Source organism: Fulmarus glacialis, unplaced genomic scaffold (genome assembly GCF_000690835.1).
Source record: "Fulmarus glacialis isolate BGI_N327 unplaced genomic scaffold, ASM69083v1 scaffold3426, whole genome shotgun sequence".
NCBI classification, from domain to species: domain Eukaryota; kingdom Metazoa; phylum Chordata; class Aves; order Procellariiformes; family Procellariidae; genus Fulmarus; species Fulmarus glacialis.
Window position 1 is genome coordinate 18569 of NW_009216064.1, and position 13995 is coordinate 32563.

Here is a 13995-nt window from a genome sequence, read left to right on the forward strand (position 1 = left end):
CTCGTGATCTTTCACGCCTGCTATGGGACCTTCATGGGAGCAGGCGTAAGCTGGGCTAAGGCATTGCTACAGGCTGCCAGCATCTCTGGCTGGTGCAAGTAGGAGGCTCCTCACGCTGGAGATGAAAAGGGTCCTGCTCAGCCCTGAAACCTGTGGGTTGGCAGCTGGGAAGTGTCCAGGATAGGTAGGTAGTGCCCTGTCCCTGCCCTCTCTCTACTTCAGAACCATCGAGTCTGGACGCCTTGGATGTTCCTGGAGAGCCCTCGCTGGCCCTGTGCCAGGGTTACCCATGAGAACTGACCCCCTGCTGCATTTGGGGGTGCCAGGGGCTGGTGGGGAGACCCTTGGGGACTGGTGGAGGTGAGCAGTGTGCCGGACTCCTTGACTTTGGCAGCGCGGAAAGCCAGCAGGGGCATTTGCAGGAGATAAGCTTCGGATATCTACCTTGGGGCTTTGAACAACTGTTGAGCCTATCGACTTAAGCAGGGGCATGACGTGATCGTTGAAACTTTTATCCCATATCCTTAGGGTCAGCTTGGCTGTGCCGGGAGCCCCATGTGAAGTATGGGAACTAATGTTGGCCACTGGCTGGAGCAGTTTTCCCCTGAAAACTGCCCTTATTCTGAGCTAGAGCTGCTGTTGGTGGATTATGAGGGCTGTGGCTAGCACTGGTCCACGTGGGGCATTCACGCTAATCCACCACCACTGTCTGTGGCGGGGAACGTGGCTGCATGCCCAGCCTGCTAGCCAGCCAGTCACACACGTCATGATGTCATTCTACTGAAAAGGCAGGTGACATCTGTTGTCAAGTGACATTTGTAAGACACCAAGCTGGCTGTGATGCAATCAAGGTTGTTTCTGTTCAATGGAAACTTTTGGATCAGCTTACAGGCTATGACACTTAGCAAAATGCTGTGAGCTCCATGGAGGGGCGAATGCCAGTTTTCTAACCTTAGCCTTAGTCTCATCAAAACATGCCTCTTCATATAAAAGTGACAGTACGCTCACCGTCTCCTCCCAGCCAGTGTTACAGGAGACGATCGTGTGATCCACTCCCCTCTGTTCAGGAATGAAGTGCTGGGATTTTTTCCTCAAAAATAGCCCTATTCCTAGGAGTGATAAAAGACTTGGATAAGCCCATCAGGTTTCCACTCACAATACTTTTTTCTGCTGCGTGATTTAAAGAATGTGGCGAGCCCAGAATAACATGTATCCTATTCTGCCAGAGCATTTTGTTTTGCTGTTGATACCTTGTCCCCGTGGGAGCAGGCTTGCTGTGCTACTGGTTGCAATGTTTCACACCCTGATGTACCATCCGTCTCCTCCCCAGGATACCCGCAGCCGGAGGTGACATGGTATAAGGATGACGAAGAGATGGACCGCTACTGTGGCTTACCCAAGTATGAGATATTCCGTCATGGAAATCGCCACACCCTGCAGCTGTACAAGTGAGTAAAGAAGCTGGAGAGTGGTTGGATTTGGTGATGGGAGCTCTGAGCATGTTTTCAGTATTTGGAGGAGCTGGCTGTCAGCAGGGATCTCCCCCCCAGCACCCATGCTGGCCCCTTCTGCTCCCCATTGCCATGTTCCCAGCTGTCCCTTCCCCTTCAGTTCTTTGCTCTGATGACTCCCCGATCACATCAGTATGAGATCCATTACTGCATGCAGGGATAGCTGCCATGCTGGAAGCAAGAGGAAGGTCAGGAGAAATTCCTCTCTCTGGAGCCTTCCAGTGCTGGTAGCAGCATGTGCTATGGCTGCACCAGACAGGAGCTGAGCATTAGGGCTGGACAAAGGTGAGGGCGGGGGAAGCACTAGCTGCCTCTAGGGTGATGGTCCAGGGGATCAGGCAGGACAAGGACAGAAAGAGTTCATAGGAGTGTCCTAAGCAAGGGCAAAGAGGGGAAAGGGCTGCAGCACTGTCCCAGGAGGGCCTTTCCTAGCTCTCACCATGAGATCAGGGAAGGAAAGGGCTACTTTGGCACTCAACTGATGGAGCCAAGGGCCTCCTTTATTGAGCCCTGACTACCAGCTTCTTTTAACTTTAAACGAGGACTGTGTTTCTGGAGAGCCAGGCACACCGTGTCCCCAGCAAGCACCTGTCGCACCTTGAGTCCTGGATTTGGTATGTCAGACAGGTGAAGCACTTCTGAAAGTGCAAAATATCGGTATTGCTGATAGTCCTGTCATCCTTGCGCTTCTAGCCTGGGCTTTTCTGCTGCCCCAGGTTGTGCTCCAGGTTTCCGTCAGAGGCTGGCTCACCTCTCGCAGGAGCAGGGATCTCCATGGGCCAGGCGTTCCCGAGGTGTGACAGCAGAGATAGCACGCACATGCTTTTGCTGGTGCCTGTGAAGCAGGGTGGGAAGGCTTTGGTAAGGCAATAGGGTGGAGGAAGAACAGAAATGTCATGTGGGCTGTGAAGAGCTGAGAGGAGAAGATCCTGCAGAGGAATGTGGCCAGGGACAGTTGGGAAGCCTGGTGCTAGCTGTTCCTCCTTCATCGCAGCCCTCTCTTATCAGAGTTACAGCCCAGGGGGGAGCTGGATGCTGGTTTAATGCCCAACTTGCTTATCTGCTAGTGCTGAGAACAGGCAGAGCCCGGAGAGGGAGCCAAGCCGCAGGCCTCCAGACCTACCGCAGGCGCCTCAAGGGCCACGTCTTCATCTTCTGGCCCGTCTGGAGCAAGAAGTGGGAGAGCGTGCATGCCTGTGTGCCCAGCAGTAGTGCCTGGGGAGCATGGGCAGGTCTCACACAGAGCTTTTGGTTTCCAGGTGCCGAGAAGAAGATGCAGGCATTTACCAGGCCTCAGCTAGAAATAACAAAGGCATCGTGTCCTGCTCTGGCGTGCTGGAAGTGGGAACCATGACGGAGTTCAAAATCCATCAGAAATGGTTTGACAAAATTAAGAGAAAAGCTGAAGAAAAACTGCGAGAGATAGAACAGGGCAAGAAACGAGGGAAAGAAAATGTGGAGGTGGAGAAGTTGCAGGGAATGAGTCCCGATCGGCTCCAGAGAAAGCGGAGGCTGGCCAGAGATCTGAATCTCCGTTTGGGAGCCTCTCTGTGGGAGAAGGAGGATGCAGCAAAAGTGCACGTGGCCGATTCTCAGTCCAGATTACATGAAGATGTCGCTGAGCCGAAGGAGCAGCCGGTCAATGCGGTGACGGGCTTTCCAAACAAACTGATAGCACCTTTGAAAGCAGAGGTGACCACCAATGGAGATGCCTCTTTGGAAAGTGCGGAGGGGAACGGGAATGGCTTTCTTGAGTACATCTACGAGACGGTGGAGGACCTAGCGACTAAGCCGATGGCAAAAGACTCTGCAGCTAAAAAGAAAAAGAAGGTGGAGGGTTCTCCAGCAGCAAAGCAGGAGGTTTCCAAGCGAGAAGAAAGTAGGCGAGACAGGGCCAACCCCTCTCCAAATCCAAGGTTTGTCCCTCCTGTCCCCTTACGCAGGAACGCACGTTTGAGGGTGGCAAATGATCAAGAAGTGGAAAACAGTCCAAAAATCAAAGAGCCCGGGAAAGCTGTGAATCAGGACACTAAAATAAATGGCGATGTGCACTTCTCTTTGAAAGAGATGTATTTTGATAAGCAAGTGAAACCGGCAGCAGGGAAGGAGGAGGCAGGAGCCAAGGAAGAGGCTGTGGGCGAGGCTGCCCTGCAGCCCGTGGCAGTCAGCAGACAGACAGAGGATGCTCCGTCGTCCTCGGAGGTGTTGGAGGCAGGACCTGTGCCATCCGAGGGACCGAGAGGCCAGCACCAAGCACAGAAGTCGGAGGGAAACAAAGCTGGCCGTCCAGAGGTAACTAGGACAGAAAGCAGCCAATGCAGGGGTTGCAACAAGAAAATCTCGTGCTGCATGGTTGTATTGTGGCACCAGCCCTGCGAGGCTGCATGTACCCCACGGGATCTGCTGCTGAGGCTTTGTAGGTCTCCACTGGCAAAAGCACCCAGGAAGAAGGGCCTTCTGGACTTTGTGTGCCCAGGCAGCAGAGCTTCCACCCCATCTCCAAATAAACGTCAGATCAGGTGGTGAGGAGAGATGTACGTCAGGGCCCTCCAGCCGAGCAGCTGGTCTCCGGGTGGCCTGGGACGTGCTGTGAGCTCTCCTGTTTAATCGGCAGGCTGACCTCATGCGAAATGTTTCCAAATCAGTTAAGCAGGGAGCACTGAATGGCTGTTTATAGTTGGGGTGGATGCCTTGTGTGTACGACAGGTAGCGAGACTGATGACATCTGTTCAGTTTAGCAATTGAGCCTGAGCTTCAGCCTGTGTTTAACGAGCCCCCCATGCAAATGAGCGCAGCGTGCCAGATATGCCACATGAGCTGCGCCGGGCAGGGCGTCGAATTTTTTTTACAGTGCAACATGTATACAGTAGGTCTGGGCTATTTTTTGGCTCTTCCCTGTTGGAAAAACTCTGTTGCAAGACTCATTGTGGTGGTGATGCAGCACCAGGGCACAGCACCTGCTCCTGACCCTCAGCGCATCTTTTAGTCAACTTCTATTTTTGTCACTTAACCTGAAGCATTTTCCATGAAAATACTAGACTGGAAGCTACCAGTCTTTTTTTTTTTTTTTTTTCCTTTTTTCTTTAATGACCCCTGCTGTGGTAAAAGGTTCTCCGAGTCCAATTTGCAGGTGCCGTCAGGATTTGGCGTTTGAGCTATGGTAGGTGCACGCTTTCAGTACAGACCAAGGCTATCAGAGGAGGCACTCCGGGTGCAGCATGATACGGAAAGTGGGACTGCCGAGTGCTCCAGTGAAAAATAATTCCTTTCTTCCTCTTCTAGATTTCTTTAGCCATAGGTAGGAGCACCATTTACCGGTAAGAAACCCGCTGTGTTATGCAGTGAAGTGAGCATCTGGGTCCTGGCCTTGCCACAGTGCAGCGCCCTGAACCCATCTTTAACCTGACCCATCAGCATCACATATTGCTGCAGAAATTATCGCTGTGCATGTGAGCCTATGGCAAAGCAATTTGTTTTCTCCCTCTCTGCTCATTTTTACGCCCCTTGCTCTTAAGGAGCGTGAAAAGTGTTGGTGTGTGGCAGCCAGGCTTGGGCTGTCATCCCTGAGCCTTTGACATGCATCAAGGTATTTTCCTCTTCAAAAACCCACTCACAGAGGGAAACCTGTAACTTGTCAGCTGGTGTGCCTTTGAATAGACAAAAGGGAATGCTTTTGATTTGAATTTGAATGCTTCAGCTAGTTGGTGATGCTGGGGAAAGTGCTTAGGCTTTTGTGTGACCAAATAAGCTGTTTTAAAGCCCTTTAAAGCTGACTCCAGAGGTGTTTGAGGATATTCTCACTCCCCAGGACACCGGTTGCTTGTCTTTTTCTTTTTTAATCTTTCCCTTAAACGAGACAGCGTCGTAGCATGAGTGTTTTCCTGGCCTTGGGACCTAGCTGGGCCTCGTGCTCAGGACTTCTCTTTTGAGCTGGATTTATCCGTAGTAGAAGGGCTTTGCAAAATGCCAGACCATAGCCAGGCTCTGAACATCCTCACGCACAAGAGCGGAGAAGAAGCTGGATTTGCATGATGATCACTCTTGCCTAAATTTGAAACGGATGATTTTATTATATTTCTTTTATGTGCCCCTAGTTTGAGTGTTTTACAATTACTTAAGGACAGATGCTTTTCTGAAAAGCTCCCAGAAAGCTTTTCTGAATAAGCTTTAGTTGGTGCACCAATGATAAGCAAATTTCTCCCAAGCCCCCAAGTCTTCTTCAGCCAAAGAGATGTCCCCATTGACCAGCAGCGTTGTGAAGAGCCGCCTCTGCGTGTCCATCTGTGAACCACCAGCCCTGGTCCACCTCCAGCCCCCTTGGGCACTGGGCTGCTCAGCCCCCCCAGCAGAGGAATCAGGCTGGCCCTGTGGTTAGATTGGGCTGTGTCCATCCCCATCCCTTTCTGTGCCTCGGAGGACCAAATACTGTGGTAAAACCCAGGGGAGTTTCACTGCATGAAGTCCATCTGTCTCTTAAAATAAAACCTTTTAAGCCTGAGCACTGGGGTGCTCTGTGTTAATGACACTCAGCCCGTCGAAGCGGGCTAGGGACGTGGCTCTAGGGGAACAGCAGCAGGGACGTGTGGCATTGGGGGGTGCCTGTGCAACCCTGTGAATTGGGGCCCTATTTCTGCACGCCCTGTGTGCGGAGACAGAAACTGCCTGGCCTTTGGCATCCTTTTGAGTCTACCAAGGAAACAGACTTGAATATGTGTGCGGGAATGGCCCCCCTTATGCTGCTCCTCCCACCCCAGTCCTCTGATATTCACATTGTCATACCAATTGCTTGGGGAAGGGCTTGCTGAGAGATTGGCATTATCTTTCCTGTTTTTTCCAAGCATTCGAACGAAGCTGAAGTGGCACAAAATAGAAGGGCTAAGTGCCACAGCCCTCCTTTCCCATGGATGGACCTCATTTTGGAGACTTAAAGCTCAAATAAGAGACCTCAGGAGAAAATCCTTAACAGCAGATCCTCTGGGATGAAAGGGGAACCTGTGCATGCCCTGTTCCCATGTGATCGTCCTGGTGTTGCTAGCTGAGCATCAGCCGGGCACAGCATGTATCAGTGGTATCGCTGCCTCCTCTGAGCCTTATCCTACAGAAATAGATAGTGCCCCTTGGCTGGAGGATTTCACCAGATCTCCTCGGGATAAAGCTCAGCCGTCACAGCGGGCAGCTTGCTGAAACGTCTGCTGGTGTGCAGCTGCAGTCGGAAACATTTGAGCTTCCCGAATGTCAAAGAAACAGGATGGTCGAATAGCGCAGATAACGTCACGGTGTACAGTTTCACTATAAATCATTTGGGCAGCCTTATCCAGATAGTGTGTGACATGCCGATCACCCCATCTCAGACTGGAGATTGCAGATACGGTATAGGGGGAGCCCTGAGTCTTAAAAAAGAGCGAGGAAATTACACAAAGTCTCGGCAACGGCTGGTGAAAACGGGAGCATTTCGCTCCTTGGGAAGGCACCGTGTCAGAGGAGATTGAATTAAAAGCCATTGAATGTTTTAGAGAGGCAGATCTCCTGCCTCTTTGTGCACAATCAAGGCATTGAAAGGCAGAAGAGTTGGAGCCGATTAAAAGAAAAAATGTTTTGTGCAGCATGACAGGGGGCTGTGGGACCTACTACCGTGGGATGATGGTGAAGCCAGGAGGCCCTGGATGAGTATCAGCGATACCAGGTTACTACTTATGATTCAAGCAGAAGTTAGGCAGTGCCATATGGTACAGATGGACCGCAAGCACCACTGAGCAGACCCAGGCAGTAAAATGATGGCAATTTTTCATTTTCTTTTTTTTGACTAGGTTGCAGTGGGACAGTCTGCTAGTGACCTAAAACATCCAGCATCCAGTCCAACCATAGAGACTGGTCAGCAAGCCAAGAAGTTAGAGGAACTCAGGAAAGAGATGCCTGTCTGCCAGGAGACGAGGGGGGTTGGGAAAAGGACAAATCCTCGGCTGAGGCCTCAGGAGCCACCAAAGCCACCAGCACCTTCTCCAGACCACGTGCAATCCAGCAAGGAGCACCTTCCCTCTAGGAAGCAAGCAGAAGGACATTCCTGTGCTGTTGAGGGCAGAGAGACCCAACAAGGACTGTTAAATCAAGGGGACAAAAGCCAAGGTGAGGAAGAGCCATTGCTAAAGAAATCGAGTCCTCCAGAGCCTGGAGAAAACACTCCTCTTGAGCAAATCACACATCAGACAGCAGTCAAGGATGGGAAGAGCAAAGAGGCAGGAGCAGAGCTGTCCGGGAGCCATCCCAGTGCAGAGGCAGGAGGGGGGCGTGCAGCAGAGCCAACTCCTGGGGCTGTGCACAGGGAGGCGGGAGGGACGCCTTTGGGACATCAGGAGACCGGAACGCCAGCTCCTGCTTCAGTTCAACTTGCCAAGGAAGAGACGCTTCCTGCTCCTGCAGCAGGGACGTCGGTGGCTCAGGAGGCACCGCTTGCAGCTCATGACGCCCCAGGGATGGAGGCCACAGCAGGAGACGTCCTGTCTGGAGCCCAGCTGCTGCCTCCTGCTAGCAGAGAAGCGGAAATCAAAAAGGCAGATGGATCTGCCCCACAAGAGAAGTTTTCAGTCAGCACGTTAGGGGAGGAGAGTGCCAAATCAGTGCCTGTGGGACCTCAGGGGAAGGAAGGAGGAAAGCAAACAGCCACAGCTCTGCGCCAGGAATCAGCAGCACCTTCAGGCAGCTTTGAAGGAGGTGCTGAGGTTCAGCCACAAGTACCGCTGGTTCTGCCTAGCCCCGAGAGACTTCAGGAGACGTCTTTGGAGGAGAAGATGCAGCACAAAAACCTTGTTTCCTCCTTGAAGAACTATCTGCTGCTGCTTTTAAAAATGTCAGATAGCAGTACGGATGCCACGAAAGAAGACAGTGACCCTAGAGACAAGGAGCAGCCTGATGCAGAGGAAGTCATGCTCCCAGAGATAGGCATTGCAGGCCTGAGCCCCCGCACCTCAAGGAGAGTTTTGGAAAAGGTGCAAAACAATCAGCTCTTCCAGACAGCAGAGAACTTGCCTCTGACCCCCAGGACGTCCAGGCGGATCACGGGCATGATTAACGAGGAGTTCGTTACCAGCAAGGAGATGCTGGCTTGCAGGCCTGTGCCACCAAAGAGACGTACCCGGGTCGCTCCCGAGGCGGAGGGGCCACCGCAGCTCTCTGTGCCGTCCATCGTGGTGGGCAGCATGCCGGCAGCAGGAGTGGGACAGCCTCCTAATAATATTTCCAATTTGCCTCCAGCGAGCCCTGAAAAAGAGAGCCCTGGTGACCGTCTGGCAGTGCTACCTTGTGCCACACCAGAGGAGCTTGCTTCTGGGGCCCGGCGCAAAATATACCTGCCAAAAACCAAGCAGGTGGCGGGGGAAGAGGAGTCAACCCCAGAGAGCCCAGAGCATGTGAGAAGTCCTACCGTTTCACCACGGCAATCCAGGAAGAACGCGGCCCTGTTGCAGTCGCCTGCCCTAGCTCTGTCCCCTCCCACAGAGCAGCGCTCGCCAACCCTCACGAGGAAGATGGCCACGTTGGAGGTTCCTAAACTGTATGAGGAGCCCACAGGTGACAGTAGTGGTGACCACGAGGTCGCTGAAGATGCTAAGCCAGAAGCACAGCCAGCAGAGTCCAAGAAAGCAAATAACCCATTTAAAGGTAAGGGAAGAGGTAATCCCCATGAAGCATGTTTCCTTGCCTACAAAGGGAGCTTGACCAACTAAGCCCGTGACAGTCCGCTGGGGCCATGTGAGTTTTGTGCATTTGCAGGGTTTTTAGCGTTGCCCTTTGGCCATGCGAAAGCCAAAAGTCTGCCCCAAGACTTTGTCCCTAGCGCAAGGAGGGTGGAGGAACGCAAGAGACAGCAGCGCTGGGACTGGCTGTTTCCACAGCCTGGACTTCCCTGGCCAAAGGAATCATAATCTTCTTGTTCTTGGTCTGCATGTCCTGGTCCTCACCATGCCTCATGCTGGTCAGGGGTCCAGTGGGCATCAGCAGGGTGCACGCTCCTTTTCCACCTCCATGGGCAATGCTAATTTGATCCCTCGTGGCATCAAATTAGAAAAGGCATAATCCTGGTGTTGAAGTGCTTGTGGGAGCCAAGTGATACCCTCACAGAAATCAGCACTCTTGCAAAAGTAAGGGTAACCTTGATAAATCCCTACTTCAGTAGCTAAATGTTTCCTCCAACATTGCATAGTGTTTTTCTGCATTGCCTCTGGACGAGTCCCACTAGATATTGCAGTGCTGTGCTGTTGATCCAACATTGCACAGTGTTTTTCTGCATTGCCTCTGGACGAGCCCCACTAGATATTGCAGTGCTGTGCTGTTGCACGAATTTGTACCACTCGTATCCCACCGTATTTATCCAAGCGGAGCTCTGAAACCTTCCCTGGGAAAGCGGTGTTATACCAGGATGTGCTGACGTACGTGTGATGCACAACACCGAAGTCCTAAGCAGCAGCGCTGGGGTAGGCTGGCCTGTCCCCGGAGCTGCAGCCAGCACTGTGTGTCTCACCATCGATCTCTTTGCACCCTGTCCTTAGCTCCACAGGTGATTCGTAAGATCAGGGCAGAACAATTTTCCGATGCGTCAGGAAACCTGAAACTTTGGTGCCAGTTCTTCAATATTTTGAGTGATTCTAAGCTGACGTGGTACAAGGACGAGATCCCTGTAGCAGAAGCCCAAAGGAGGTAACCTGCCAGCTCCGCCTTGTTGTAGTCCTTGTGCATAGCCCTGGGTTTGTGTGCTAAATCCAGCTCCTTGCATTTACGGGGGTGAAGATGCCCCTTCTGTGAAGGCTGCATGGGAAGCTCATTGCATGGCACGGTATGTTGTGAACTTTATCTTCTCAGTGCCCACGGAGGGAGGGATCGCCCAGATGGGGAATTGCTGCCAAATTTGTCCTATTGATGCTCCATCTGGAGACTGGCTTAAGGGCTGATGCTTTGAGTAGCAGAGCTGTGGGGAGGGCGGGGGCTGAACGTGAACCTCAGGGAGGGCAGGGAAGGTGCTGTGGCCATCTCAGAGTTTGAGATGGGTGTGAGCTGCAAAACTGCGACGCCAAGTGATACATGTGAGGGTGGCAGCTGTGCTGGGAGGGTCTGCATGCTGCACCTGAGCAGTCGCTTCCATGCAACAACCATTGGCAAACATCAGCAGGGAAAAAGCAGCTCTGGCTGTGTCCTGTCTATCCCTTGGCGCTGCCCTTGCCCAGGGAGACCGTGTTCAGACAGCTGGGTGGCTTATTGTATCCTGGGTGCTCCTTTGGGTGCATTATGGAGAGCAACTTGTTCTCAAACCCAAGAGAGCTTGTGTGGGAACATCATCCACATTGGATAGGATTTGCCTGATGCCTTTGAGCATCCCTTGAGCTTCCTTTATAATGAGGAGACAGAAAGAGGTGCTTCTGGAGCAGAAACGACCTCCTACGGCAGATTTGAGCTGGGGCAGATGGACCAGGAGTGGCTATTGCCTTCTAGCTGACCAGGGGAGAGTCTGCTCAGCCAGCTGGTCTCAGGGTGAGGGTCCCACCTCTTCTCTGTGCGGCCCGTTGTCCCCTTGCTGGTTCACACGGGCCATGCGGGGCAGAAACAGGCCTTTGGTTCTTGTGGAGACCCGTCTGCCTGGTGTGTCACCACCCTGGCTAGAGGGACTGCCAGCCCAAAGCTTGGTGCTGCAGGCTGGAGGAGAGTGGCAGCCTGCTGATACAGAACTCATGCTTTGCCGATCCCTCGGAGAGGGGCAGGCTGCACGGTGGGGAGTGGTGTCTGCCCTCACTCGTGAACAGCTGAAAATGAAGCTGGACACCTCTGTTTGGCTTCCAGCCATCCCATCCAGATGCGGGTCTGTTAGCCCAAGCACGGCCCTGACCCAGCCACACTCAGAGGCAAGTACCTTTACAGTCTGTGGCCCAATCCTGGCCAGATTTTGCAGGGCTTGCCTGGAAGATGAACATCTCTGTGAGTACAAACTGCAGGGCAGGACTCCTGGTGCCATTAGGTGCCAGGGGAGCAGCTGGGATGCCCTTGGGCTGGCTTCCATTGTAGCCCTCTTCCAGCCCTCCGAGGGCAGCACGGTGCCACCCGCAGTACCTGTGACAGGGCTCCTGTGTGCCCCCATGCGTCACACGGGGCTGAGGCCATGCTCTGGTTTCTTCCAGCGCTGGCGACGAGGGCCAGGCAGCCTTGGCTGTTGTGCAGGCGTCCCAGAAGGACTGCGGGGTCTACCGGTGCGTGATCAGCAACGAGTATGGCGCTGACTCCACCGATTTCCTGCTCAGCCCAGAAGGTGAGGAGCTCTCAGCAGCCTGGCAGCTCTCCCAGCTGCCCGGGTGTGCCGTGGGGCGGCATGGCAAACTGCGGAGAGGGCTTCGTGCCAGGCTGTGGAGGGGGAGCCTTGCACGCCCCATAACACCACCTCTGCGAGGTGCATCTGCCTCCATGTGCTAATTTATGAGCGATTCATACCACCCTCCTTGCCATCCCTTGGTGTGGAAGTGCATGGGGCAGGGTGGGATCCTGGTAGGACCTTGACACGTCTTTGCTTTCTGTCTCTTCTAGTGCTGTCAGGGTTTATCTTGCGGGAAGAGATTGAAGGTAAGGGCCACGTGCCGACAAGCTGCAACTGCTGCCCCTTGCTGCGCAGGGGGCAGGCAGCTCTGTGGCGGGGGCAGGACATGCCTGTGTTGTCCTCCCTCACCAGCTCTTCCCTCCGCCAGTTGGAGAGGAGATCGAGATGACACCCATGGTGTTCGCGAAGGGTTTGGCTGATGCAGGCTACTGGGGGGATAAGCTCTTCGGGCGCGTGGTGAGCGAGGACGTGGAAGTGGGTGCCAGTTTCCTGCGCAAAGCCTGCCGTGCCAGAGCCATCTATGGCCTGGAGCCCATCTTTGAGTCCGGCCACACCTGCGTCATCAAAGTGCACAATTTCATTGTCTTTGGGACCAAGAATGAGAACAGCCTCATCGAGAAGAACTACGATATCACCATTCAGGTGGGCATCCCTGCGAGGCACCCTCTGCCTATCTCCCCCAGACCTTCCCTGTCTGTCTGTGCCACGGTCCCCAGCTCTCTGCCCACTTTCTTTGTTTCCTTCCATTTTTTGAATGCTCTGGAGGGGTCGTGCCATGCTCCAGCAGGCTAGCGATGTCCTTGTTATTCTTGGCTTCAGCTCTTCTCTCTGAGCAACACGGAGCTGCTTGGAGCTTTCCCGTCACTTGTCCTTTGACCACCAGGACAGGCAAACAACTGGCAGTGGTCCCAGGGGATGCCTGGCCAGGTCGGGGGTCCCACGGAGGCGTTGGTGCAGGACGGGACAGGTCTCTGACTCTTCTGTTTGCATCTCCAGGAATGCAAAATCCAGAACTCCAGCCGTGAGTACTGCAAGATCTTTGCCGCTGAGGCACGAGCCGTCCCTGATTTTGGAGCGGTGCCTGAGTAAGTAAGATGCTGCAGCTCCGCTGGCTTGACATCCCGGCAAAGCATCCTGGGGGATGGTGGGAGGATTCCCCACAGGTGCTGGGGACATCCCGAAGGGCAGCGCGCTCTTCTCCCGCTCTCAGACGGAAGGGATAATGGGGGGGGAAGGCAAAAGCCAGGGTTGCAGACTGTGGTGTGAATCTCCACTTGCTGCGGAGGGAGAACTCGCCAGTTGGTGCTGACCACATCTGTGCACTCCCACGCAGGATAATTCCTCTGTACCTGATTTACCGACCGGCCAACAACATCCCTTATGCCACAATGGAGGAGGATCTGGGCGGGCCCTGCGAGCAGTACTGTGTCACCGAGAGAGATGGCAGCTTGGTGGCACGAGGTACCTCGGAGATCGTGCTCAAATGCTGCACCTTCCAGCATTGGGTCTACCAGTGGACAAATGGAAACATCCTCGTGACCGACATAGAAGGTAAAGGGATCTCCCATCTGATTCCTGTGGCCCCTCATCGCCCTCTGGCCTGTGAAAGGAGGAGGAAAAGCCCCAGCCTTGCCCTCCTGCTTCTTTCCCCACGTACCATGGAGCCCAGCTCCCAGGGCGATGACCTGCCCTTGGTGCCAGTGCCTGTCCTTCTCTGGGCAGAGACTGGTTGTCCTCCCTTTCATTGCAGGAGTGGGCTGGAAGATGACCAACGTGCGGATCGCTACCAACCTGAAAGGGTGAGTGACCCCGAGCTGTCCCCAGCTCCGCCGCTCACGTGGCGAAGGGCCATGGTGGTGAGCACGGCCAGGCTCCGTCCTCGGCTCCCTGCTCCCGTGGGACGTCTCCTGGTGCAAAGCAGAGGCTGAGGATGGCTGTGTTGGCAGGTACCAGGGGCTGAAGGAAAGCTGCTTCCCTTCCCTGCTGGAGCAATTTGCAGCCGCTCACCAGTGTAACCGCTACTGCAGCATCCTGGGCCTGAAGACGCTGGAGCCGGCCAAGCCCAAGGGCTCCAAGAGCCCCTCCATGGGTAGGAAATCTGCCCAGTCCAGCCCCCAGCTCCAGAAGAAGGGGCTG

General features: G+C 54.0%; 1 protein-coding gene across 1 annotated transcript in view; it reads left to right on the plus strand.

The window, feature by feature from the left end:
* The window catches only part of ALPK3 (alpha-kinase 3), a gene marked incomplete at both ends in the record, with an annotated part of 23724 nt that extends 9732 nt beyond the window's left edge, over positions 1-13992 (plus strand). The window contains 11 exons of the mRNA XM_009579141.1: positions 1331-1448; positions 2771-3803; positions 7319-9164; positions 10052-10199; positions 11669-11796; positions 12069-12104; positions 12227-12501; positions 12856-12944; positions 13193-13410; positions 13610-13658; positions 13806-13992. Of these exons, the coding sequence (XP_009577436.1) occupies positions 1331-1448; positions 2771-3803; positions 7319-9164; positions 10052-10199; positions 11669-11796; positions 12069-12104; positions 12227-12501; positions 12856-12944; positions 13193-13410; positions 13610-13658; positions 13806-13992 (4127 nt within the window). The remainder of the gene's footprint in view (positions 1-1330; positions 1449-2770; positions 3804-7318; positions 9165-10051; positions 10200-11668; positions 11797-12068; positions 12105-12226; positions 12502-12855; positions 12945-13192; positions 13411-13609; positions 13659-13805) is intronic.
* Between the last annotated feature and the right edge of the window lie 3 nt (positions 13993-13995).